This window comes from Arvicanthis niloticus, chromosome 9, assembly GCF_011762505.2.
Source record: "Arvicanthis niloticus isolate mArvNil1 chromosome 9, mArvNil1.pat.X, whole genome shotgun sequence".
NCBI lineage: Eukaryota > Metazoa > Chordata > Mammalia > Rodentia > Muridae > Arvicanthis > Arvicanthis niloticus.
Window position 1 is genome coordinate 666,510 of NC_047666.1, and position 24,905 is coordinate 691,414.

The 24,905-nt window shown below is 37.6% G+C and overlaps 1 protein-coding gene across 3 annotated transcripts in view; it reads left to right on the forward strand.

Moving 5' to 3' along the window:
- The window catches only part of Mmrn1 (multimerin 1), a 48,546-nt gene extending 26,497 nt beyond the window's left edge, over nucleotides 1-22,049 (forward strand). For 2 of the 3 annotated variants that reach the window (XM_076939863.1, XM_076939865.1), the window contains exons 5-9: nucleotides 1,447-1,548; nucleotides 3,154-3,327; nucleotides 6,051-8,027; nucleotides 19,770-19,922; nucleotides 20,883-22,049. In XM_076939863.1, coding sequence (XP_076795978.1) covers nucleotides 1,447-1,548; nucleotides 3,154-3,327; nucleotides 6,051-8,027; nucleotides 19,770-19,922; nucleotides 20,883-21,304 — 2,828 coding nt within the window. In that variant the 3' untranslated portion in view covers nucleotides 21,305-22,049. The remainder of the gene's footprint in view (nucleotides 1-1,446; nucleotides 1,549-3,153; nucleotides 3,328-6,050; nucleotides 8,028-19,769; nucleotides 19,923-20,882) is intronic. The other variant, XM_076939864.1, reaches the window with a different exon arrangement.
- The last annotated feature ends 2,856 nt before the right edge of the window (nucleotides 22,050-24,905 follow it).

A 24,905-nucleotide genomic window follows, 5' to 3' on the forward strand; every position in this document is an offset into this window, starting at 1 on the left:
GCAAGCTTTAGCCTGCATTAGAGTCATGTGACCAGCTTGGTCAACGAGAGATAGGTGTCCCATCATAGAGTTCTTTAAATTGAAGTGATGTTCTGAAGCTGCAGGTTCAAAATTTCCCAGGGAATGTTTTCATGGTTACTGCAGAGATTTAAAATTTGCGAAGGATTACTTTCGTCTTTAGCTATGCGCTTGAGTGGACAGAAATGGAAATTGTCAGAAACATGTTTTACTATCCTACACACGGAGGAGCCATGGCAGGAGAGTTATGCATTTATTTCATAGATACTTTTGCATGAATCAATTTGAATTTAGACCATAAGAACCTTATTGCTGGGGTATAACAGGAGATTAATCTTTCCCTCCTTACCCTAATTCCCAAACCACCGTATTTCTCTCTAAGCTCTAAATCATTTTCTTCCACTAAATAACCCATCGGTTATGGCGGGAAATGGCATCAAAACAAACTGTACAAAATGGAAACTCAATTTATTTAGCCCAAGCCCTTGAAGAATAGCACTGGATAATTCAATGTAACAATAGAGACAAAACCAAATTAATAACAAACCGAGGACATGTTTTACGGAATAGGAAAACTTAAGAATTGTCAGCATGGCCACATGTGCATCTGGAGGGCGGTTGTCAACATGCACCACAAGTAGAGTTTTACTGTCACAGAATCTCATAGAAAAAGAAATCCAGCTCGGCAGCAGATTTGCACATGTCTGTGTGTAGGCATCATTGAATACATTTGTTCTTTCAAAGCTTGTAAATTAAAGATATATTCTTTCAGATGCTCAGTATTTTAAATGAGTCTCTCAAAAATTGTTTTCCCAGAGAACTATTATATAAACATTCACAATATCAGATTTGTAAGAAATGGGACTTCTTAAATATAGATATAAGGATTTCTGTTTTTATGGAACGTCACTGTTTTTACAGATTGATTGCCTTGAAGATATACCTGTAACTGTTTAATTTGACCATTAGATTATAAGAAGCCATGTATTTAAATCTTGGAACAGCCTATTTACATGGCAATGTTAACTCACTGATTTGGGGTTAGGAAGGCATGTATAGCTTTCACTCCTTCCAGCAGTCACCAGTTGCAAAATGCATTATTGAAAAATCAGTCACTTACAAGTCTGTCGTCACTTTTACCATAATGGATAGTAAAGTCCACTCAGTATCACAGGCTGTAGCTGCAAAGGCTTCCAACCATTTTTGACCCACATGAATTTTGAATAATTTTTTTTCTGAGACTGAATTAGAGCTTTAACTTCTGAGTACTTGTGGCATTACACTGTCCTACAGATGGGGCAGAGAAGTCTGCTCTTCATCATGCTTCAGTACACAGGAAAATGAATGTCAGCCCCATTATCACTCAGCATTGGAAAACAGGAGGCCCTTCCAGTGCTAATACTTGATACTCTCTCTGCTTCTGTCTAGTGAATGAACAGCGGCAACTAGCATACAGTAACCAGGCTGAAAGTCACACAGCTGTTGACCAAGGAACAGCCCGGCAGCAGAAGCAAGACTGTAGTGACCCAGGTCAGTAGACTGTAGTCACTATCACCTTCAACCCTATGATTGCCCACACTATTTCAGTGGTGATGGATTAACATGCTTCTTGGTTCTGTTCTGTTTTGCTAATTTGGAGAAACTGCACAGAGTTGTGGGTTCCAAGTGAAAAACTTCAATATACATCCAGGGGAACAGAACAGTCTTCCAAAAACAAACTCAGCTTTTGTTTTCCAAACAGTAAGATCATTGAAGAATTTTGATGTCGAAGGAACAACTTGTCTGCATTCAAGGAGATGGGAAGGCTGTTTGGGCCACAAGAGGCCACCAAGGGATGCAGATAACTTGTGGAAAGAGTTATTTATGGCCAAGATTTTGTATTGACCAAAAGACAGCCTGAGACATGTGTTCTGTTCAAAATAGAATACTTTGCCATCTTAGGCTTAACTTTAACTCCAAAACAAGGTCCAATAGTGACCTATTCACAAATACATTTGCAGAGATTTTATTGAACAAAACAAGGCCTTAGGTTGAGAAATGGGATTTGAAGAGATCTCTTTTTTGAAAATGATGCAATAGGTCATCATGTTAAAAGCAATAAGCTAGATTCAGAAAAACAAACATGATGTTTTCCATCATGTGGGAAACGTGGATTTGCATATATTCACGTATAGGAGATACACACACACACACACACACACACACACTATATATATATATATATATATATATATATATATATATATATATACTAAAAAGAAAGATAGATCAGAACAGTTTTTGTATTGTCATGTCTTCTGATATATACATGTATATACATATATACATATTTATATATCAGATACATATATACTATATATTTATCAGAAGACATGATGGATGGTGGTGGATGGTGGTAGGGGAGCTCTTTTGAAAGGAGCAAGGAGAAAACTACAAGTAGGATTGTGGTGACAAAGAGGAGGGTAATGAAACTTGAATATGAATGAAGTAGGATGATAAATGTACAGGAAGTGCCATAATGAAACTTATTGTTTTAGATGATAACTCAGGGAATTAATCTTAAAAAGTGAATTTGGGTAATGTACTTAGAGTTGTTCTTTAATTTATATTGTGATTCTATATGTATAAAATACTGCCAAGTCTTGAATCAATACAGTGCATGTGTAAAGGAACAGTGAATATTGTTGCTGTACAGCGTGATTTGTTCTAAATTAGAATCTGCCTCTCATTGAGGATTAGTCCAGTAAGCAATGAAACACTTGACTACTACAATACGTGTAAATGTAAAACCACATATGTTTAGTGCTGGGAGATGGTTTAAAAATAGCAATGAACATTAGCTGGGTGATGGCAAGTGCATTACTTTGGTTTTCTGACCCTCAATAATTTTATTTATTCTGAATGTCTAAGATATTTTTAAAAGGTCAAATTATACAAATTAAAGACATTATAACATTGTAATATTTTTGTAAATGTGTCCCCTGAAGTTGTTGCATTTTTCATGTTGCCACTCACCTATAATCTGTATTTTAAAATATATAAGCACATGTATAGTCTGCTTAAGTTTCCTTTATACAACATAGTTTTGACAGGTTTTAAGTCTGCATGTTGAATGTCTCTGTCTCGTACATGCAGCCATGATTCGCAAAATGGCAGAACAACTGAGCCAGCAGGAGAGGAAGCTGATGCTTCTGCAGAAGAAGGTTGACAATGTTTCTCTGGTGGCAGATGACATGAGGAATGCATACCTCTCCCTAGAAGGGAAAGTTGGTGAAGACAACAGCAGGGAATTTCAATCTTTTTTAAAAGGTAAAAGTAAAGAAGATTAAAAAATGCATTCACTTCAAGACACAAAGCAAATTCCTCACTGGCGTTGTCTCCTGTCATTTGCTTTAAATGATCTTTGCTTTAAATGAGATAGTAAAGAAACAGGTATTCTTAATCAGGTAATTGAAAATATGTAAATTCAAAATAATTGAAAATTATGCATTGAAACATATTTTGTAGTACTCATTTGATGGGTATTTTGTACCTAGTTACGGCATAACTTATATTTAGCTAAAGTTAGGATAAGCCCACAGGTCTATTAAGGTTGTTAGAAAGGGTGACCCTGGTGTTGCACAAAGGAATACACAAAAGGGGAATGTAACAATTATAATCTAAAAACTTTAAAGAACTAAATATCAATAGCAACAAAGAGAATAATATTTAAATTACATGAAACAATGTCACATGGAGTTTACAGAGCTAACCTACAGTGGTAGCATGAAGCATGGTGACATGGTTTTGTAAATTCAGAAACAGCTAAATGTTTCTTTACTAATGAGTTGTAGAAATGCAGATGGAAAAAATGTTATCAGAAAACACATTTTTTTTTTTTTTTTAGTTAATGCTCTTCTTTGTGTCTTTTCAAACACTGCTATGATTTTGAGATTTCCTCTGGGATTTTCCCAATGATATCCTAAAGAAGAATAGCTGAAAAGACAAATACATTTTCATCTTGTCCTCATAACCTTCAGCAAGATCCGTAGTGATCATATCTATGCATGCTGTTCCTAGCCTGTCAATCACACTCTGACCTCCAGATCATGTCATTTTTTGATAGTTGACATGAAACATCTATCAGCAATTTTTGCACCTAATTCAATGAGGCTTAAAATTTATTTTTTTTTTCTTATCAATCTTGAAAGCACTGTGGGTATCTAATGTGAAATTACAAATTCAAAAACCTAACCCTCACTGGTACGTTCATTTTATTGTACCTTATCAAGTTTTAGAAGCTGTTACAATTAAAAATAATTTCAACTGACAATAAATGACTAAATTATTCTGTAGACTGTCAAGACATATTTATACTATAAAGCAATGCCTTACAACTTCCTTTTATTTTAAGTTGTCATTTTGTTATCTATATAGGATATAGAAATATATTCGCAAAATATTTGTCAAATAAACAGGTAATTGGCAAACTGCTAGGCAATATTTCTGGCTTGTTAGCAGATAAAAGGAAAGAACTTTTTTTTTTTTCTGTATAATTTCTCTCTATTGTCACTATTCAAACTTTTCTAATTTAGTTTTTCCTAATAGTTTGCTAACATAAAGTAGTGAATGATATTTCATGAGTTTTATATTCTTATTCTTTTGTGCTTTTCTATACTTAGCAAACCTAATCTTTTTAATACATTTCCAGGAATAGTGTTTACAGAATATTTTTGTACCAAAATAATTAAGGCATTCAAGAAAGACATTTTGTTCTTCTAAAATTTCTCTTTTACAACACTTTATATGTTATTCTTCATGTATGCTAAATACTTTTTAAAATGTGATACCATGGAGCCCATTCACCAATGTTGGGAACTGGCTGCCTGATAGCTATAACTTTTGTGGTGATGGCCCACTGAACAAAACTTTCTTTTTAAAATCCTTTGTTGCCTGAATCTCATATATCATCATTGTACATTTTTGGTAAATTTTAATGAATATTTATTCTATTTATAATTCTTTGTAGCTAGACTTTATGATTATATGTTTTATTTTTCCTGTTGTTTCTGTGTGAGAGAGCAAAATTTTTTGGTTGGTTGGTTTTGGTTTTATTTTAAACTTTTCAAATATTAGCTTTCTATTTTTATTGTCTGGAATAATTCAGACCATTTTCCTTCACCTCCATCCCCTTTCTTTTCCAAATCTCTTTTCTTCCTTTCTTTCTTTCTTTCTTTCTTTCTTTCTTTCTTTCTTTCTTTCTTTCCTTCCTTCCTTCTCTCTCTCTCTCTCTCTCTCTCTCTCTCTCTCTCTCTCTCTCTCTCTCTCTTTCTTTCTTTCTTTCTTTCTTTCTTTCTTGTTTCACACAGTCTCAGTGTGTGATCAGATATATTTCTAAGTGTTGGAAATACTATCATGTGTTAAGTACTAGAAATTTTTCCTTTCTTTTTATGCCAAAAGAAAATGTCATGTAATAAACACATCTTAAATTCCTGTTGTGAATGTCACTCATTTTGTAAAAACAACTAATTTCACTTCCTGTTATTGTAAACAATTTTGAAGTCTTATGAATATCTCTATTTCCCTCCACTGTTTAAAGTTTTTCTCTGTGATTTTCGAACACTTGTGAGTTCAAAATGTAAGCCTTGTACTAATTACTAGATACTAGACAATAGACTCATATACTAACACCAGGTATTTACTCATACAAAAGTACAGGCCCACCTGTTTTCATCATAACTAGACCTGGAATTTCTGTAAAGCAGCCTCTGTCACTGCAGTGAATAGCAGTTTTCTTTTGCCTTTTGCCTTCAGAATCATTGGTGTATACTGTTTTTCTACATGATAATTGACTTTTTATGTCAGATTTCTATCTAGAATGTGGTTATCTCTTATGAATTCTAGAATTTTTTTCAAATGTCATAAATGTACATGAAGAAAAATTATTTTCATTAATACATGTGATTAGTGTTTGATTTTAAAACTTTAATCTCTCTACAGATGCTTCTGATTAAAACTTATGTGTTTACTATTTATTATCTTGTTCTCTACAGCTCTAAAATCAAAGAGAATTGACGATCTGCTAAAAAATATAGTAAAAGAACAATTTAAAGTCTTCCAAGATGACATGCAGGAGACTATTGCCAAGGTCTTCAAGACTGTGTCAAGTCTATCAGAGGACCTGGAAAGTACCAGGCAGGCAGTTCTACAAGTGAACCAGTCCTTTGTTTCAGTGACAGCCCATCAAGACACTGCTTTAATGCAAGAAAATCAGCCCACATGGAAGGACATCACAGATTTAATGAACAGCATCACGAACATCAGGCAGGAAATGGCACTGACCTGTGAGAAGCCTGTAAAGGAACTGGAAGCAAAGCAATCTCATTTTGAAGGAGCACTAAAACAAGAACACTCACAGATTGTTCTATATCACCAATCCCTCAATGAAACTCTCTCTAAAATGCAAGAAGCACACACACAGCTGTTATCAGTTCTACAAGTATCAGGAACAGAGAATGTTGCCACTGAGGAATCAGTCAACAGGAATGTCACTAAGTATATATCTGTGCTACAGGAGACAGCAAGCAAGCAAGGTCTGATGCTACTGCAGATGCTCAGTGATTTGCATATCCAAGAGAGCAAAGTCAGCAACCTCACCATCCTTTTGGAAATGGAGAAAGAATCATCCAGGGGAGAATGTGAAGAAATGCTATCTAAATGCAGGAATGACTTTAAATTTCAACTCAGGGACACAGAAGAAAATCTGCATCTGTTAAATCAAACATTATCTGAGGTTATCTTCCCCATGGACATCAAGGTAGAAAAAATGAGTGAGCAGCTGAATGATTTGACATATGACATGGAGATCCTCCAGCCTTTGCTGGAGCAGAGGTCATCACTTCAACAACAGGTTATACGTGAGCCAAAGGAACCCACAGTTACACGCAGAGAGTTACAAAACCTGATTGGTGCCATCAACCAACTGAATGTTCTTACCAAAGAACTTACAAAAAGACACAACTTACTCAGAAATGAAGTGCAGAGCCAAGGTGAAGCCTTTAAAAGACATATCAGTGACCATGCCTTAGAAACAGAAGAGGGCCTAAATAAGACAATGACTGTTATAAACAATGCCATCAATTTTGTTCAAGATAACTATGTGTTAAAGGAGACTTTAAGTGCTACGACATGTATTTCCAAGGCTTGTGAGTATAACCAAAATATGGACACTATTTTAACATTTATTTCTAAATTCCAACAGTTGAATGATTCTATTCAGACTTTGGTCAATGACAATCAGAAGTATAATTTTATCTTGCAAATTGCTAAAGCCCTTACAGCTATTCCTAAAGATGAGAAACTAAGCCAGTTAAACTTTCAAAAGATTTATCAAATGTTCAATGAAACCACTTCCCAGGTGAACAAATGTCAGCAAAACATGAGTTATTTAGGAGAAAATATGCTCTCAGTAACAAAGATTGCCAAAGAGTTTGAAACTCGTTTGCAAGGCATTGAATCTAAAGTTACCAAGACACTCATACCTTACTATATTTCATTTAAAAAAGGTGGAATACTACCAAATGAGAGAGATGTTGATCTTCAGCTGAAGGTATTAAATACCAGATTTAAGGCACTGGAAGCAAAATCCATCCATCTTTCAGTGAGTTTCTCCTTGCTTAATAAAACTGTCCATGAGCTTTCAGTGTCATGCCATAATGCTTCTATAAGTACATATGGACAGAATGCACCCATACCCATGTGGAACAAAGACTCTCTGCCAGACAATCACAGTTCTCAGAAAAGTCTGACAGAACTTGTGGAATCAATAGTTGAAATAAAAACTCAAGCTGCCCTATCTAATTTAACTTGGAATGTTGATCGATTCTTAGCTGATAGTCTGGCAAATATTGTCAAGCCTCAGAAGCAAATAAAACTGCAGAAGAAACCCAACACTCTTAAGAAAACAGTGAACATGACCACCATCCTGATAGGACGAACACAAAGGAACACAGATACTGTTACTCATCCAGGTAAGCAGGAATTAAAAAACAACTTTGAACCTCTTTCATGCTATAGGTTGCATGCTATTGAGTAGATCCTGATGTATAGCCAGGCTGAGGCATGAGAGGCACTTACTCATATTTGAGCAGAGTAGGTTGCAAGGTGACTGATATACTCTATTTCATCTGATTGAATGTACATTAGATGTCAATGCACAGCTGGACCCTAGTAGATGTCCTGTCTACATGTTTCAACTCTTTCTTACCAGAACACTACAAAATAGCTAAACTTGTTCATAATAAAAGCATCTCTCTATATAGCTAGTTAAAGAAATGTATTATACAATGAGTTTCTTAAGTAAGGCCATAAATTAATGTGGGTGTTTAGTGGTTACAATTTGAAATAATTTCTAAATAAATATCTCCAGAAAATGACTGCCTTAAGTGACTAGTTAGGAATTGGATTTAAGTAGACCCCAGAAAGCAATGAATGTAAAAGACAAACAAAAATGCACTTATCTATGATTTTCTAAAAAGTGAGATACCTTTGAAAGTTTAGAGCACTGGTTTGGGTGCAGTGACATTATGATTCAGAAGCATGGAGCTTCTGGTGCCAATTATCGTCTCACAGACCAACAGTGGGATACAAGTTAGGACCATGCTGATTAAATGTGGGCTGACATAGTGAGGGTAAGAAGAGGTAATTGGAAGGAGACTTGAATACTGCTCTGACGGTGTAATCAACAGAACACATGAGCAGTGGAAAGAGTAGGGACCCGAGAGTTAGGTCTTCATTCTGGTCCTCACTGTAGCACTAAGTTTCTATTTTAGTTAGTAGCCTTAAAATAGAACACAACAAACAAGCAATCAAAAAACATTCTCCTTCTGCATCTATTTCTTCTGCTGAAAAGAAGGGACTGCAGTTGGTACTCTACTGTGGTCACTGGGAGACGTACTGCTATTTGGCACTGGTGAGAACAACCACTGTTCACAGCCTGGATGCAGGGCATGTGCAGAAGAGAGAAATGAATTCTGAAGTTCAGAAAGGGTGTAATGAGAGGATACCATCAACAGATGTTGCTGAGTTCTCTCACTCGAATGATTGACTTGATACTTGAATTAAGCAGTTAATAGGAAATAACGTAGCTCTGATTTTTATTTTACTGATTGAAGCCCTGATAAAACTTCTTGCTATTTAGTTACTCCTTTATTTATCAGTCAAATTTTATAGTCTTATTTATTGAGGTTAATAATTAAAATTTCTTTATTGCATCTCAATTAAGACACCAATAATGCTGCCAAGAGAATAGAGAAGCCTTGGCCCAGTTCCAAGTAGCAATCACTTTCATGAATTCACTTTCTTAGGACTGGATCCTTTCAGGTAGATCTTTGTTTGCTCACATGGTAACCTGGTTCTGCTACTGTGGACTATAAGCTGGCGGGACCAACAAAGACTAGATAAGGTAATAAAACTAGGAATGGTGGCTAAAGCACCTGAGGGGCTGGAGGATGACTCACAGGGCAAAGTACCTGCTATGAAAGCCTGTGGGCCTGAGTAGAAGGCCCAAATCCATGCAAACAGCCAGGCACCGCTGTGAACATCTATAGCCCTAGCACAGTGGATCAGAGACAGACAGGTCTCTGGAGCTCATTGGCCAACCAGTCTAGCAGAAATGTTAAGATTTAGATTCAGGGAAGAGACCCTGTCTCAAACAGAAAGACTGTGAGCCATTGAGGAAGGCACTTCAGTTATGAAGGTTGAATGAATTTAGAATTCATCATCTATATTAGAAAGTCTGAGAACCACACACATTCAGTGATCCTCAGGTATAACTACAGTGCCTGGAATTAGTTGGGCTCACAGCTAAAATTATACTTAAAACATACACACACACACATACATAGACACACACAAACACACAGACACACACACACAGAGACAGAGAGACAGAGCGAGCTATGACAAAAAAAATCATAAAGACTCAAAAAATTACCAATAGGCTTCTCTGTGTTCCCTACATGAAGGGAACAGTGTCTTTATGCTTTTTAATAAAGTAAGAAAAACTGTAGGAGAATGTGCACCATATTTCTTCTTAGAGAAGCCCCTTGGATTTCAACAGCTGTCAGTAAGCATACTGTGCTTAGCAGGCATAGAAGCTCATCTTCTACAAAGGCAATCACTTACGTGAAAGAACAAATTCTAAGTACAAAGCAACTATGTAAGAATGATACAACTTTTTCTCAGTTTAACTCATATATATATATATATATATATATATATATATGAATTTCTTTTCCTTCACACCCAACTTCTTTTTGTGTTTTAGATAGTGTATATGATTTTATATGATTTGTAAAGAATAACAGCTTTCACCATGACATTTTTATGCATGTTTATCATGTATTATATTCCTTTCACTTCTCTCTAATCCCCTTCTTTTCTACAGCTAGCCCACTTCTTTCAAGATTAGCTCTTTTGTATGCGTGGAAGTCTTAAAGATATTCCTTGTATCAGAATTGGTTATAAGCCTATCTACTAGGAATGGCTTCACTTTTTCCTATAAGATAAAATATAAAAGAGTTGAAGAGAATATTAAATGAACAATGTTGTATTTTATTTTTTTTAAAAAAGACCAGAATATGTTTTATAGAGCTCAGTATGATGAGGTGAGAGAGGTGCCTGGGTGCCTTCCCCATGAGGTACCAGCCAGAACTAAAATTTGTAACATTTTGTCTGATGGTAATGCGGGGGGGTGGGGGGGTAGGTAGGGAATTGAACAGTTTTTAGCTGTGTTTACCTTCCCACCACCTAGGCTTGCATGCTTGCATATGCTAGAATCACAGGAGCTTCCTTAGTTAACACAAAGATTGGAGAGATTACTAACTGCTGCTCACATTAAAAACAATCTATTTTTTGCTGCTCATTAATTGTATTTTTCATTTGAAACACTTCAAAATGTCATTATATTTTATGTATTAAGTATCAAATTATTTTTTTACGATTAGTCAATACTGATATGAAAATTCTTTTTACACTGCATAATTTAAAGTACTAATTTGAACTCCTAGACCTGGGGAGATGGCTCAGTGGGTAAGCTTATATGTTCTGCAAACATAAAGACCTAAGCTTGATTACACAACACCCATACAAACCCACAAGGAGTGATGCACATGATAGTGATCCCCGCATTGGAAGAGGTGTAGGTAAATGGACCTTAAGCTTTCTTGCAAGCCTAGCTGAAATAAACAGTAGACTTCCCATTCCTTGTTTCAAAGGAGTAAGGCCACAAAGGACATCCAATGTCCTATACACACACTCACACACATACACAATCATCAATCAATAAATAAAATTTGAATTTTTTTTAATACAGACTTGAGAGAAATCAGCAGGCCAATCTTGTTTGGAAATTCTCAATGTAATAAAAACTAATCAGGTGAAAATACCAGTAACCAAGGTTTCAGAAGAGGGTCTGGAAGCACTGGCTCATTAGATATTGATATCCAGGTACATTTTTTTACCCACTAAAGCATATTAGAACTTAGGAAAAGTGTTCAGCAACCTAGTGTTAAAGAATAATTTGATAACACAAAGGCAACATCAGCAGTGCTTTACGATCTCAATAAACTGATTGTCAGTAAGGAAGAGATTACATAGACAAAATTATGTGTCCATTTATTTATTATTTTATTTTTCAAAAATCTGTTTGAGTAATATCAGAATTCAAACATAGCTCAAGAAAAATATTGTTAAACAACTTCCCAGATTACAGGTACAGTAAACACAAATAATTTGTCTTTAATCATGTCATGGTAAAGTGTAGTGTTGTGCTAAAACGCATTTACATAGCTTTCTCATCAGTGAGTGTCTGAGCTTGGATTCCAGAAGAAATCAAGCTCATTTCATATCTCAGCTCTTATATGGCATCTCCATGGGGTGCAAAAAATCCACCTACAGTTACATACCTGTATTTTATTTTTATCTTTTGGATCATTTTCAATTTTACTCTAAAGTAAATATTGCTACACAAACAGAGCTCTCTGTGAATAAAGCCTAAAAAGCAAGATTATTGGAACACAGTCCATCTTTCAAGAGAATTGAATAAATGTTACCCAGATTCTTTTCAGAAATCAATTTGCATTCTCAAAAACAACTTATAAAAGGTCCTCAATGTTGTTCTATCTACACACAAAATACATACACAGATATATTTCACAATAGAAGGTTTTAACAAGCAATGACACCTACATTTTAGAGTATTAGGTCCACACGTTTCACATTTGTGCAGACAGTGGTTTAGAGGCCCAGTGCAGTAGTTTTGAAGAACATTGTATTCCAGAGCATTTGGAGAAAAATAAAAATATTAATCGCAAAATCTAACAAAGATAAATGGATACCATCTTAGTCACTGTTCTATTTCTCTGAAGAGCTACTATAACCAAGGCAATTTTTGTAAGAGAAAGCATTTAATTGGGGCTTGCTTATAGTTTCAGAGGTTTAGTGTATTATGGTGGGGAGCATAATTGTAGGGTGACATGCAGGCAGGCATTGGAGCAGTAGCTAATAGCTATATTCTGATCCATAGGCTGAGAAAGACAGAGAGTGGAGAGAGGGAAGAAAGAGGGAAGAGAGAAGGAAGGGGGGAGGATACTGAGTCTGGTGTAGACTTCTGAAACCTCAAAGCCCATTCCCAGTTACACACTTTCTCCAACAAGACCACACCCCCTAGTTTTTCTAATCCTCTCAAATTGTTCTACTTCCTGGTACCTAAGCATTCAAACATGTAAGCCTATGGAAGACATCTCATTCAAACCACTACAATTACTGAATGCTCAAATCAGATGTGGAGACAGCACAAAGAGTCTAACACAATTGCCAGCTGTGTTACAACTATTTCCTTGTGGTTGTTCATCCTAAGTAGGAAATCAAGACTCCCAAAATACTGTTCTCTTTTCTTTTCTTTCATTTCTTTCTTTCTTTCTGTTATAAGTTGCCACAGCTACTTTTGCTGACATCTATATACAGACTATAAGCTTTGACAAATAGTCATTTGATCTCCTCCACCATTAAGCTAGTGAGACACCCATCACACTTTACTCTAATTTGTTTCTTTTTCATGTGATAAATACCATGACCAAAATCACCTGAGGGAAGAAAGGGGTTTTTTCACCTTACACTTTCAGGTAACGCTATCACCAAGGGAAATCAGGGCAGGAACTCAAGGAAGGAGCCTAGAGACAGGAAGTGAAGCAGAAGGAATGCTGCTTACATTCCAGGAGTTGCTAAATTTGTTTCTTTTATTACCCAGGACCCACTGCCCATACTGGATTAAACCCTCCCACAGTAATCATTAATTAAGAAAACACTCCACAGACATCGCACTGACAAATCTGGTAGGGGTGTTTCTCTTTCCAAGACTCTAGTTTGTGTCAAGTTGACATAAACTAAGTTTATCTTATGTTGTAATTATTTCTATAAAACCTGTAGCAGGGTTTTTGTCCACCTTTAACTATTTATGTTCCCAGATGAAAGTACACACACAGCCTTTATATTTTTAAATATCCTTAGGCAACAGAATAGTTGGGCAACAGCCTACCCTCCATGTTGTCATTATCACTTACTATGTTTTATTGATCATCTGGGCTGTTCTTAGCTCCAATTGGCCAGCCCACATGGTCATGTTCTCTTGACCTTTAGCCCATGGAGTCTCAGGCTGTCCTGCCTGCACGTTCTTCCATGGCTGCTTCCTTCTTTTTCTCTTCTTCTTTCTTTGTGGTCTCTACTCTCACTAAGCCTGTGAAAACTTCCTCCCCACCTTTGTCTCTTCTCCCAGCTATTGGCTGTTGACATGTTTATTTACCAATCAAAATTAACTTGGAGGCAGGGTGCCATGGACTACTGCAGACTCCAGATTTTGGGGGCCCTCACTTAGCATTACAATAGACAGTAAAAGTCAAAACCTCAACAATCTTATACCTTTGTTTAAAAAAAATCCCAAATCATGTTAGTGCCTAGAGTAATTCTATACATTTATGTTAGTGAGCTCAATATGTGTAAGTAGGATAAATTTAAATACATGCACTTTGACACTTTTAATAATAATTAATAATAATTTTAATAATAGAAGCATAAGTCTTATGTAATAAACAGGGAAGCAGTATAAGAGCAGAAGAATTTTGTCACTAGAATCAGAATGAAATATAAAGAAAAGTGAACATGTGAGAGCATGTGACAAAGTTGTACAGAGAGTGACAGTTTACTCTCACCTGTGTGCTGTGAAGCTGTCCAAAGGCTGCAGGGCAGAACCCCTCACTAAGCCTCTTGGACCTCCATTGTGCCATCATGAGAAGGGATCAGTTACTAGCTCTTGGCAATGTTATCATTTAACCCTTTAATACAGTTCTCATGTTGTGGTGACCCCAACCATAAAATTATTTCATTGCTACTTCATAACTGTAATTTTACTACTGTTATGAGTCATATGCAAATTTCTAATACGCAGAATATCTGTTATGAGTCCTTGGTAAAATGGGTATTTGACCACAAAGGTGTCATGCCCCACAGGTTGAGAACTGCTGGTTTAAATGAAGTAACATAAAGTAATATAATGATGCTAAAACAGAAGTAAATAATAAAATCATAAAATAAAATAATAATATTAATAGTTTGTGTATATAACCATGTTTTATAAATTATACAGTCTGTCTCATATGTAATAAATACAAATAAGAATAACGTAGAAGAACACAGAGTGTGAGTTTGGTCGCAAAACTCCTTTTGAATTAGTTCTGAGTGAGTTCTGAGAAAGACTAAGTAGATGGGGTATTCATTCAAGTCAGCATCTATCTTCATGCACCTGACCCATGTAGCAGGCAGTTACAATCACAGTTGGCAAGTGTTCATAAAGGCAAGGTGCTCTGAAATAGAAGGACAGCTATAGTGTGCTCAAAATTATCACAGACCTTTTTGAAATATAGATGTAGAAGAGACTGTAAATGGACTACAAACTAGAGATCAAAAAGCAGAGGCCAGAATAAACAGAAATTCCCAAACTATCTGAAGACAACAGAAAATTAATTTTAGTCATGTTTCACGTAGGGAAGTTAGCATTGAAAGATTAGCCCTGCTACTTGCACAAGATAGCAGAATGTTGAGCTGGTAAAACTACTCAACTAATTGTAATGATTCCCATCACACCCATATGATATTTGTGAAACTGAGAAGGCAGAATTTGGATAAGGAACTAACCACCAATTGGAACTTGTTCATTTATACTTCAAGGCTTTGCCATTTTGCATATGTCCCCCACTGTGTGAATTCATAGTGATGTGTTTAAGGAGCAAACTGTGAGCCTTGATATAATAAAGTATGATATTCTGTTGGAAGTAAAGCCACATGAACAATTATAATCAAATGTGATAAGTTCAGTGGAAGACCACATACAGTATTGGACAATAACTGACAGACTGAAAGTAGCTTTAACATCAGGGATGAGGAAGGTGACAAAATTGTTTTATTGGAGTTCATTTTTTTATGTTACTTCCAGAATGAATTGCCTATTGAACACCTAACCATTTTTAAAGTACTGTAGAAATAAAGGAGAACAATATGAGTCACAGGATGTAAAAATTCGAGTTGTAGCAACCTATATGTAGTCCAACTGGAATACTGTCATCAACCATGCTTGCTTGTCTGTGAGACCATATACCTGAAATGGAGTCGTGATATATTTCAGCACTGATTGGATGATAAACAGACAACATAAATGTGGAACTGATATCTAAGCTGGGATGGGTTGCTGACACATTCACACAAAATAAAACAAGGTATAGTTTCTATGGACAGGAAAGACAAGTTAGTATTATTCATAAACACATGTACAAATGAATTAATATAAACTTTTAAGCCCTTAAATAACATCAGAGTACAGGTGACCTGTAGGACCCTTGTTCTGGAGGATGTACCACAACTATCTCCCGACTGGGTACAGGGTGAGAGCAGGGAGGGCTTGCTACTGTCTCTGCGCTGCCTCCAGCCTGCGTTTCCGCTGTCTGTAGATCTCCGTCCCGACCTGATAGGGAGGCTGAGGCCAAAGGACACAGAGATCGAGCGGGAGGGGATATTGCCTGCCCCCGCCACTGCCTCTGTCACCCTGTCGATGACCGGTCTCTCCCAGGTGTTGCCCCTGTCTCTCTACACTGAACTGGTCCAGGCCCAGGCTGGGCTGATAAGGAGCCGACTAGCTGGCAAGGAGGCAGCCTGGTGTCCCAGGCAGGTTCCAGGAGAGCTGGTGGGTTCTGAAGTGTTACAGCTCTTTGCTAAGCCAGGAAGTGCCGGCTAGGTAGCAGGGAAAGAGAGTAGATCCCTTGCCCAGTGTTAACAACTGTGGAGCCAGCTAGCTGGCGAAGAGGGGAGGGTCCACGACAGAAGCTCTCAGACAACAGGATGATTCTTGTGCGTGCTTTACTTCTCAATTAAGCTCAATATATACAGTTTGGGGTGGATGAAGGTTTTAGCAGCAGGTAACCCCATTGGCTTAGTCTGAGGTTTTTGGGGATGCCTCATATGCATGTAAGGAGAGGCTGGGGCACCATTCCTACGTGACCGATGGTCATAGACCTCTCAACCTCTCTGTGGGAGGGGCTGTGAAGGGCGGAAGCTGAGAAAGCCAGGGGGCTAGGAATCGAGCTGAACTCCTGCTGTCCCTAAAGGGTTTCCGGGGTTCAGAAGCTCTTTCAACCAGACACCTGGTTGTCTCTCAGCTCAATGCCCCACAATGACCTGTTATGACAAAGTTTGAACTTATTTTGCTTTGGAAGAAATGTGAAACTGCTTCAAAAGTGGCAATTAGCAATTATCACTGTAGTCTCTACTACCAACATTCAGTCGGTATTACGTGTTCAGTACTAGGTATCAGGGATAGTACATGTTAAAATGTGAGTTACTGTCTCTACAGCTTTAAAGCCAGAAATAATTTATGTAGCAAGTGAGGCAAAAAAGGCAACCTAAAAGAGAAACCATAGACACAGTTGCAGAAGCCAGGAGGCATCCTGGTAGATGAACAGGAGGCACAGGGAAAAAATCATAGTAGGCAACTGTATGGTTACAGGAAGTTTGGACTACTGCAGTAATAGGATAAAGTTCAGTTCCTCAACTAGACAGAATTGAAGCCATTCTTGCAGATTAGTGACTCCACAGAACAATTGGGATGAAGGACAAGTAACATGCTCTGCAGTGCTAAGAGACGAGAACAAAGTGAGACTCCATCACAGGAAGTAACAGGACAGGGGAGGGAGAGTTGAGTGTGCACACAAGACACTGAATAGCAAGAAGAAATCTTGTCCTTGAAGAAGGGATTGGAATGAGTAGAAATGGAGGAAAAAGCCATCATATCACAGAGCCTTGACTTTTTCCTCCCTGGAATAGGTTTGATGTCTTCACAAGACTGTTATGACAGTGAGTGAGACTATAAATGAGACTGATTGACTTCCTCATCTGGGAAAGTAAGAATTGTAGAGCCGATCAATCTGCAGAAATAATTCATTATCCTGCAACTGTATTGTGTAATCAACCATTGCTAGTGAAGCTCGTTAATGAAGCAGCTCCCAGGAGTCGATCTTGGTGCTTGTTCAGAGGATGGAAAGACCAATGGAACTAGTGCTTTGCAGATAAGAATTCACATTTCAACAAGTAATGAAGACTTGCTGGTTGTTTTCAAGCTTTCAAGTAGTAAGCTAAGTTCTAAAATAATAGCTAACTGCAAATGAAAAGCTAGAAGCCTGATTCAAGGGACAAAAGCGTTTAAGAAATACAGGCTAGATTAACACATTTTTCTTCAAATATATTGTATGTATATATTATGTAATGTATTGTATGTATACATATAAATGTATTGTATGTATACATATATATCATACAACATATATATGATGAAATCTATTTCACATATATTTAAAATTTATTACCTAAGCTGTTTAAATACTTTTCTAGATGAGAGAAGTAGTTTATAGAGAATATGTCAAGAAAATTCAAATCATTTTAGAGTTTTCCAGGAACATACTAACATATTCTCTTTAAAAATCCTTAATACAGGCATGAAGTTTGACACTTTGAATGAATCACTAATAACACCTTTAGAAACAGAGAATATACACATACATAAAACAATTGTTAGACAAAACAAATTACAAATATATATATATATATATATATATATATATATATATATATATTCACAAGGGATGTGACTCAGTAAATAAAGTATCTGACATATACCCATGAGGATCTGATCCTCAGCACCCACGTAAATAGCCAGGCATAGCTTGTGTTTGTAACCCCAGAATTGGGTTGGAGGTGGGAATATTGTGGGACTTGTTAGCCAGCCATAGTAGCCAAATCAATAATATACAGATTTAATGAAAGGCAAGGTCAAAAACTCAGGTGGAGAGTGATCAAAAACAAACCCCACACCAACCTCTGATCTCCACATGTACACATATCCACCTAATAACACAGCTGAACACACACTCAGGAAAAGTGTGTCATGCATACACATGCACACACACATACACACATACACAAATGAAGGTTTGTTCAACTGTAAAATAATAGTAATAATAATAATGCATATGTAGAAAATTTAAATGGAACTAGATGTCATCAATGTGAGCAAAATAAGCCAGGCTCAGACAAATGTCATTTCTTTCACATGTGAAGTCCAACCATTACATATGATAGAGCAGGCTATGTGGGACCCAAAATGTAAGTTATCTACAATCACAATCGGAAAGGAGAGAATTTTAAATGTGCATTACTGCCACAAGATGGTGCTATAACAGTAACTGTGGCAAGTAAAGGAAAGATTTTTTTTCAGCATATTTCTCTGACGAATTCTCTGACAAATTATCATAATTTTACATTATGTTTGTGCCTGTCATTGTAACTTGGAGTTCTAGAGAAATTAAGTATTTTATGTGTACTACTCAAACTGTAACCTCAGAAATATTCTTGTGTGTGATTATCAGGGGCTTTCATGAGATACAAATATAAGTCCCTAAATTTGTGGGTTAAAAGTTTTGTTGGAATTTGTCACTCATTAAAATTTTAATTTTCAAAATAAGTTTTTATTTTTAGGTGATCAAATATGAGAGACTTTTGTTTTAGTGTTGACTAGGTAGATCTGGAAGAATGGCTGAGAGGACTAGAGCACTTACTCCCCTACAGAGAACACTGGTTCTGCCCCCAGCACCCATGCCATGCACCTCAAAACTGCCTATAACACTAGTTCCAGGAAATCTAAATCCCTCTGCTAAGGTGAACAGGAATCTGCACATATATGGCACATATAAATTCACTCAGATGTACACACAAACGCCTAAATGTTTTAAATAATAGCACATCCTTAAGAAAATAAAAGTGTATTTCTTCTCTGATTTAAAATATTACCCTTGTTTTTATTTAGGTCAAATATGCTTAGTCCTGTAGTTTGATAGTTATATCTGTTTCAAAGTTAACCAAAATTATAATATACTCACATACACTTGATCACAAAATTATCCTTGCATCACACAATGGAGTCAAATATGAGGGTTTTGCATGAAGTCCCCTACCCTCCCTGATGAGTGCCAGAGATCTGCACTATGACCCAGGCCCACACTGGTTAGTGGCTTCCGTCTAAGGACTCAGTTTTCCTTCTTTCAAATTTATCATTTCAATTATCTCGGGTTTGAGACAAAAATCCATTATCCGTTTTTGCTGTAATTCCTTTTCAGTAGCGCAGGGACATTCCAGCTGCAGCAGCTTCCCATGCCAGAATGGTGGCACATGCATCAGCGGGAGATCCGGCTTCATCTGCGCTTGCCGGCACCCGTTCATGGGAGACACTTGCACCGTGAAGATCGTGGAAGATAATGCAGTAGCACCAGGTACAAGTATCACCTTCTATGCTTCTCAGTGTCGCCTACAAACACATGATGGAGATACTCTGAAAGACCATTTGTACCTTCTTAGCTTGTTTTTCATTTTTTCTTCACTTCTGTCGATCGCTGGTGTTGCACATTTGCATTGAGAGTGTAGCACTGCCGACCCTGAGGCTACTCAACAGGAAAGGCTGCTAGATAGATGGCAACTAACACTTGAGTTGGATACTCATATCTCACAGGGAAAGGGGAGAATTATTTCCCAAAAGCTGTCCTATGGGACACACACACACACACACACACACACACACACACACACTATTCATAATAACAAGGTTTAATGTAGCACTCCAGACTTAAATAAGAAAACACACACAGCATTTAAAAATATATTACCTTTAGTAGCCACGGAATATTTCAAATCAGACCTTACTGATTTTCTGTATCTAAGAGTACATTTTGGTTCATTTTAAATCTTTTCTAAGTCTATGTGGCATTAATTACATAGCAACTTACCTTTGCCTGCTTCTCCTTGGTGAGCTTGGCTTCATGTCACGTCATTCTCAGCCTCTAGAAATTATCATGGAACCTTGTATCTCCATCCTGGAGGTTTCAGTTCCTGCAGGGAATTCCCACATCCTATAATAATTGTTCAGTACTTTGAATTTCTTTATCTGTAGGCAGTGCAATGCAGCATGCAAATGACCTTGCAGGCATTTCTACAAGACAGTTGCCAGATGTCACAATCGAGCCTTATCTAAGTGGAGAAACTGAGACTCCAGGAGAGTTGTTTCTACATTTAGCCTACAGTGGAGGCATACATCCAGACACATGGGCATCGTTCAGTTTGATAGAGAGCTTTATGTTTCTGCTAAGTCTGTACTACTGAGATAAAATGAGAGCTAAAGGAAGAAAAACAAGATAAAACCCTGAAAAATAACTCCTGTCATGTTTTTTCCTGAACAGATTTTTCCAAAGGATCTTACAGATATGCTCCAATGGTGGCGTTTTTCGTATCTCACACTCACGGAATGACGGCACCTGGGCCTATCCTGTTCAATGATCTAAGCGTCAATTATGGGGCCTCATATAACCCAAGAACTGGCAAGTTCAGAATTCCATACCTTGGAGTGTACATATTCAAGTACACTATTGAGTCATTCAGTGCTCACATCTCGGGGTTTTTTGTGGTAGATGGAGTAGACAAGCTTAGATTTGAGTCTGAAAATATCGACAATGAGATACACTGTGACAGAGTCTTGACTGGGGATGCCTTATTTGAATTAAATTATGGACAGGAAGTGTGGTTGCGACTTGTAAAAGGAACAATTCCAATCAAATATCCCCCTGTGACCACATTCAGTGGTTACTTGTTATACCGCACCTAAGTTTGTGTGAGAGGTAGGCTCTTACCTCTACTCCATAGTTCTCTGCCTTTTTATTTATCCTTGCAGGCACATCAGCTCTATTGTGGCATTTCTACACTAAATGAGATATGTCATTGAAAAGCCTGAATGTTTATTTCACAAAATGATTTGGCTGTCCTGTGCAGAAAGGGATCCTCTTTCCTAAGGAGACACAGAGGCACAGAAACCAAATGTGACCACTACTCAAGCATTATGTCTGCCACCCAAGCATGCCTACCTGTGCTCCTTCCCTGTGAGTCTTTCCAGTGTAGAAAAAAATGTCACAGCAGAGTTCCCAAAGAAACTTAAATTTTGTTATATTCTCTGTTTATAACCTTAGAAAAGAATTTTCTAAAATAACAAACTTAAATAAATAATTCAAAGGAAAATCTCATTTTTTAACTTTTAATTTTGCTTTACTGTTGAGTTGATCAGTTTTATAAACTAAAATTTGCATTTGTGTTCAAAACTAAGAAAGGTATATTATAAATATAAAGTATGCTTAAATATTTATTATCTTTGTAAAATTGGAAAATAGAGATACAACTGATGCCTATTTGGAAATTTTACACCTAATTTCATGTACACTACTTCTCTGCCTCCATTAGATAGCATGTGCACAAAGACGAGTACAACACTTTTTTATTCATATTCTTCTATTATACTGTTGTGGAGAACTTTGGGTTTCCTTTTGTGTATTCTTAGTCTTAATAATAAAGGGATTTAAAGATAGACTCTAAAGGAAGTTCAACTATCATTTCTTTAAAACTCTAGCAAAAAGTAATATCTATATATTTGGGCAACTGCTGAGAAGAGAAAGACAGAGAAGGAAGAAGAGAAATCATGTTTTTTGGGTCTCTCTCTGTGTGTGCGTGCATTCATGCGTGTGTGTGTGTGTGTGTGTGTTGTGCAGATCCATACATGCATGGTTTTACACATGTGTAAGCATGCATGTGAAGCCCCTAGGTTGGTATTAGGATTTACCCTTGATCACTTTTCCACTTTATTCTTGAGGCCAGGCATCTCAATCATACCAGGAGCTCTAGGTTATATCCAGTCTAGCCAGCTTGTGTTGGGGCTCCTTTGTTACTGGAATTAAAAACAGGCAGCCACACCCATCATCAGTGTGTGCTTCTCAAAGATATGTAATGCCCATGATTTTCACAATAAGCATCTATGCAGTTTTAGTGGCATTTGTGGGTATAAACTCAGATCTGGGTGGCCCTTATCCCAGTGATCAGCATCTGGCAAGATTAGTTAATAAGGGAAGAGTCTACCCCACAGGGGTGGTGTAAAGAAGGTCAAGTTTCTTTTGAGAGTCTCACAGAAAGTTCTGCGGAGAAGAATGAGCACTGCATTGGAGAAGGAGCTTTGAGGAAATACATTATCCCATTAAGGAGACAATTATTCCACCAATCTTCTTAGCATGTCTTCCCTGAATCACTTTTCTGAGGAATCTCCTAACAAGGTGATTCACAGACAGTGTGAAATAATTCTTAAAGAAGGAGACAGTAAGATGTAATATTCTAATCTTTGTAGCAGAAAAGAATGTCCTGTCTGCACCTAGGACCAAAGATAGCACTCAGATTTCATTCTTTTAACTATAAAGATGCGTCTTTCCCATAATAGGCCTCAACCAAGCCCAGACACCAACACCCTTCTATATGATACATTAAATCCTCTGGAGGGAAAGTTATGATGTTTTCCTTTTTAGTGTTACTGGGGAAGTGGGAGATAGTAACTATAGCAGACTGTGAAGGAGAGATTCATCCTCATAGACTGCAAGGCTACTTATATTTTTCTAGGCACCTAAAAGTAAGACATGGAGATCTACTCATATTCCTAAAAGAGTAAATACTAATCTATATGGTGGAATGGATTCTGAGATGCTTACTGTCTGCCAAAGAATATGTATACATATTCTTTGCTTGTCTTCCAAAGAATATGCACACACAGAGGGTCTCATTGACTACAATAATACATGTCATGTAGGAGGGTGTCATGTCACTAGCAATGAAGATAACTATGATTATTTTTAGAATAATATTTTGAGAATAATATTCTATTCATATTTGAAAAAATCTGAATATATTCTTATGAGTAGTGGTAAAAACAATGAGAAAAAAATTTTATTGCTATCCCTTCTTATGAATTAATTTTGATGGTTATATCTCCATTAACTATCTATTAATCTATCAAATACACATTATCTCTTTTCTTCCTCATTCTGCCAACAAGAAATAGAGGCACACTAAAACTGAGAGATTTTTTTCAGTACAGCAAAGATGAACATCTAGACAGAGAATAAACTATTATTACTCTTTTAATTTCAATAAGTACAGCCAGTTGACCTATAAATATTTCTTCCAACTGTAGTCCATTGATGGAGGACCTTGAAAGACAGCCTGGTTTCTGGTCAAGCACAGACTAGAAACCCCCTAGAGACCCCAGGTGATCCTGAGTGGCCCCTGGAGGGACTGCAGGTGACCCTAAGGGACGGCAGGCATTTCACCATGCCCCCAGACTCCAGACTCCTGACACAGGCAGCAAGCCTACTAAGATTTGTGTCCTTCAATCATGTAGGACAACACCCCCTCACAGGTAGAGGGCATGACTACAGGTAGCCTCAAGACAGATATCCATATTAATGAGGTACCTAAAGGCCAGAAGGGCTTAGCCAAATAAGCTTTTCTTCCCAGAATCCTCCCTGCAAAAGGTATTTAACCGCAGGCCCACACTGAAAAACTGGGATACTGTTTCTCATCTACTTTCTGCCATGACAATAAACGTCTTAAAACTATGAACCGCTTTTCATCGAGATTCAAGATTCGCAGTGGGGAACAATGGAACAGGCCTTCGCCTACAGAGCTGCCATCTTTTCTCCCGCAGAAGACCTCTCTGTGTTCCCAGCCATGACAACCACCAACCCAAGCCAGCCACCTGCGACTAAGCCAAGCCAAACCTCCAAGACAAGCCAAGGACTCTCCTCTTCACTCATGGGCCAGTCCAGTCCACTGGCCCCACTTCATTCTCAGCTCTTCCTCCGCTTCCAGTGGCACCTGGGTGCCCAAGAGCCTGAGAACCAGAAGGTCCCCAGCCACTCTGCAGGCACAGGGAATGCCCCGCCCCCCAACTAGTTCCCCCCACCTCAGACTGTGCTCCCCCACCCCCTAGAGCAGTGTCCCCACAGTGACTTCCCATAGCTGGACACCTGCCCAGTGCCTGAGTGGGGTGAGTACAGTCAAACTTCCCGCATCTCGACTCATGCCTCCCCAGCAGTGGCCCTAGCCCCATGGCGGGGCACACACGCGACCCCGACATTAACCCAACACATTGATATAAAATGACTCCACATACCCTCATCAAATCTTACAACTTTTCAAATGAAAATAACATTTTCATATAATAGATGATAGATTGTTTCTCTGCAGGTGAAATGAGCCAATTCAAACCAGATTATATTAAAGACACATTTATTAGGAAGCTGTTCTCAGGTGAGTTCACTGGCCACAAGGACTGAGGGAAGGGGAATCATCATGGGGAGAGGTGGGGGTTGGGAGAGAAAAAAGAGAAAGAGCATGCA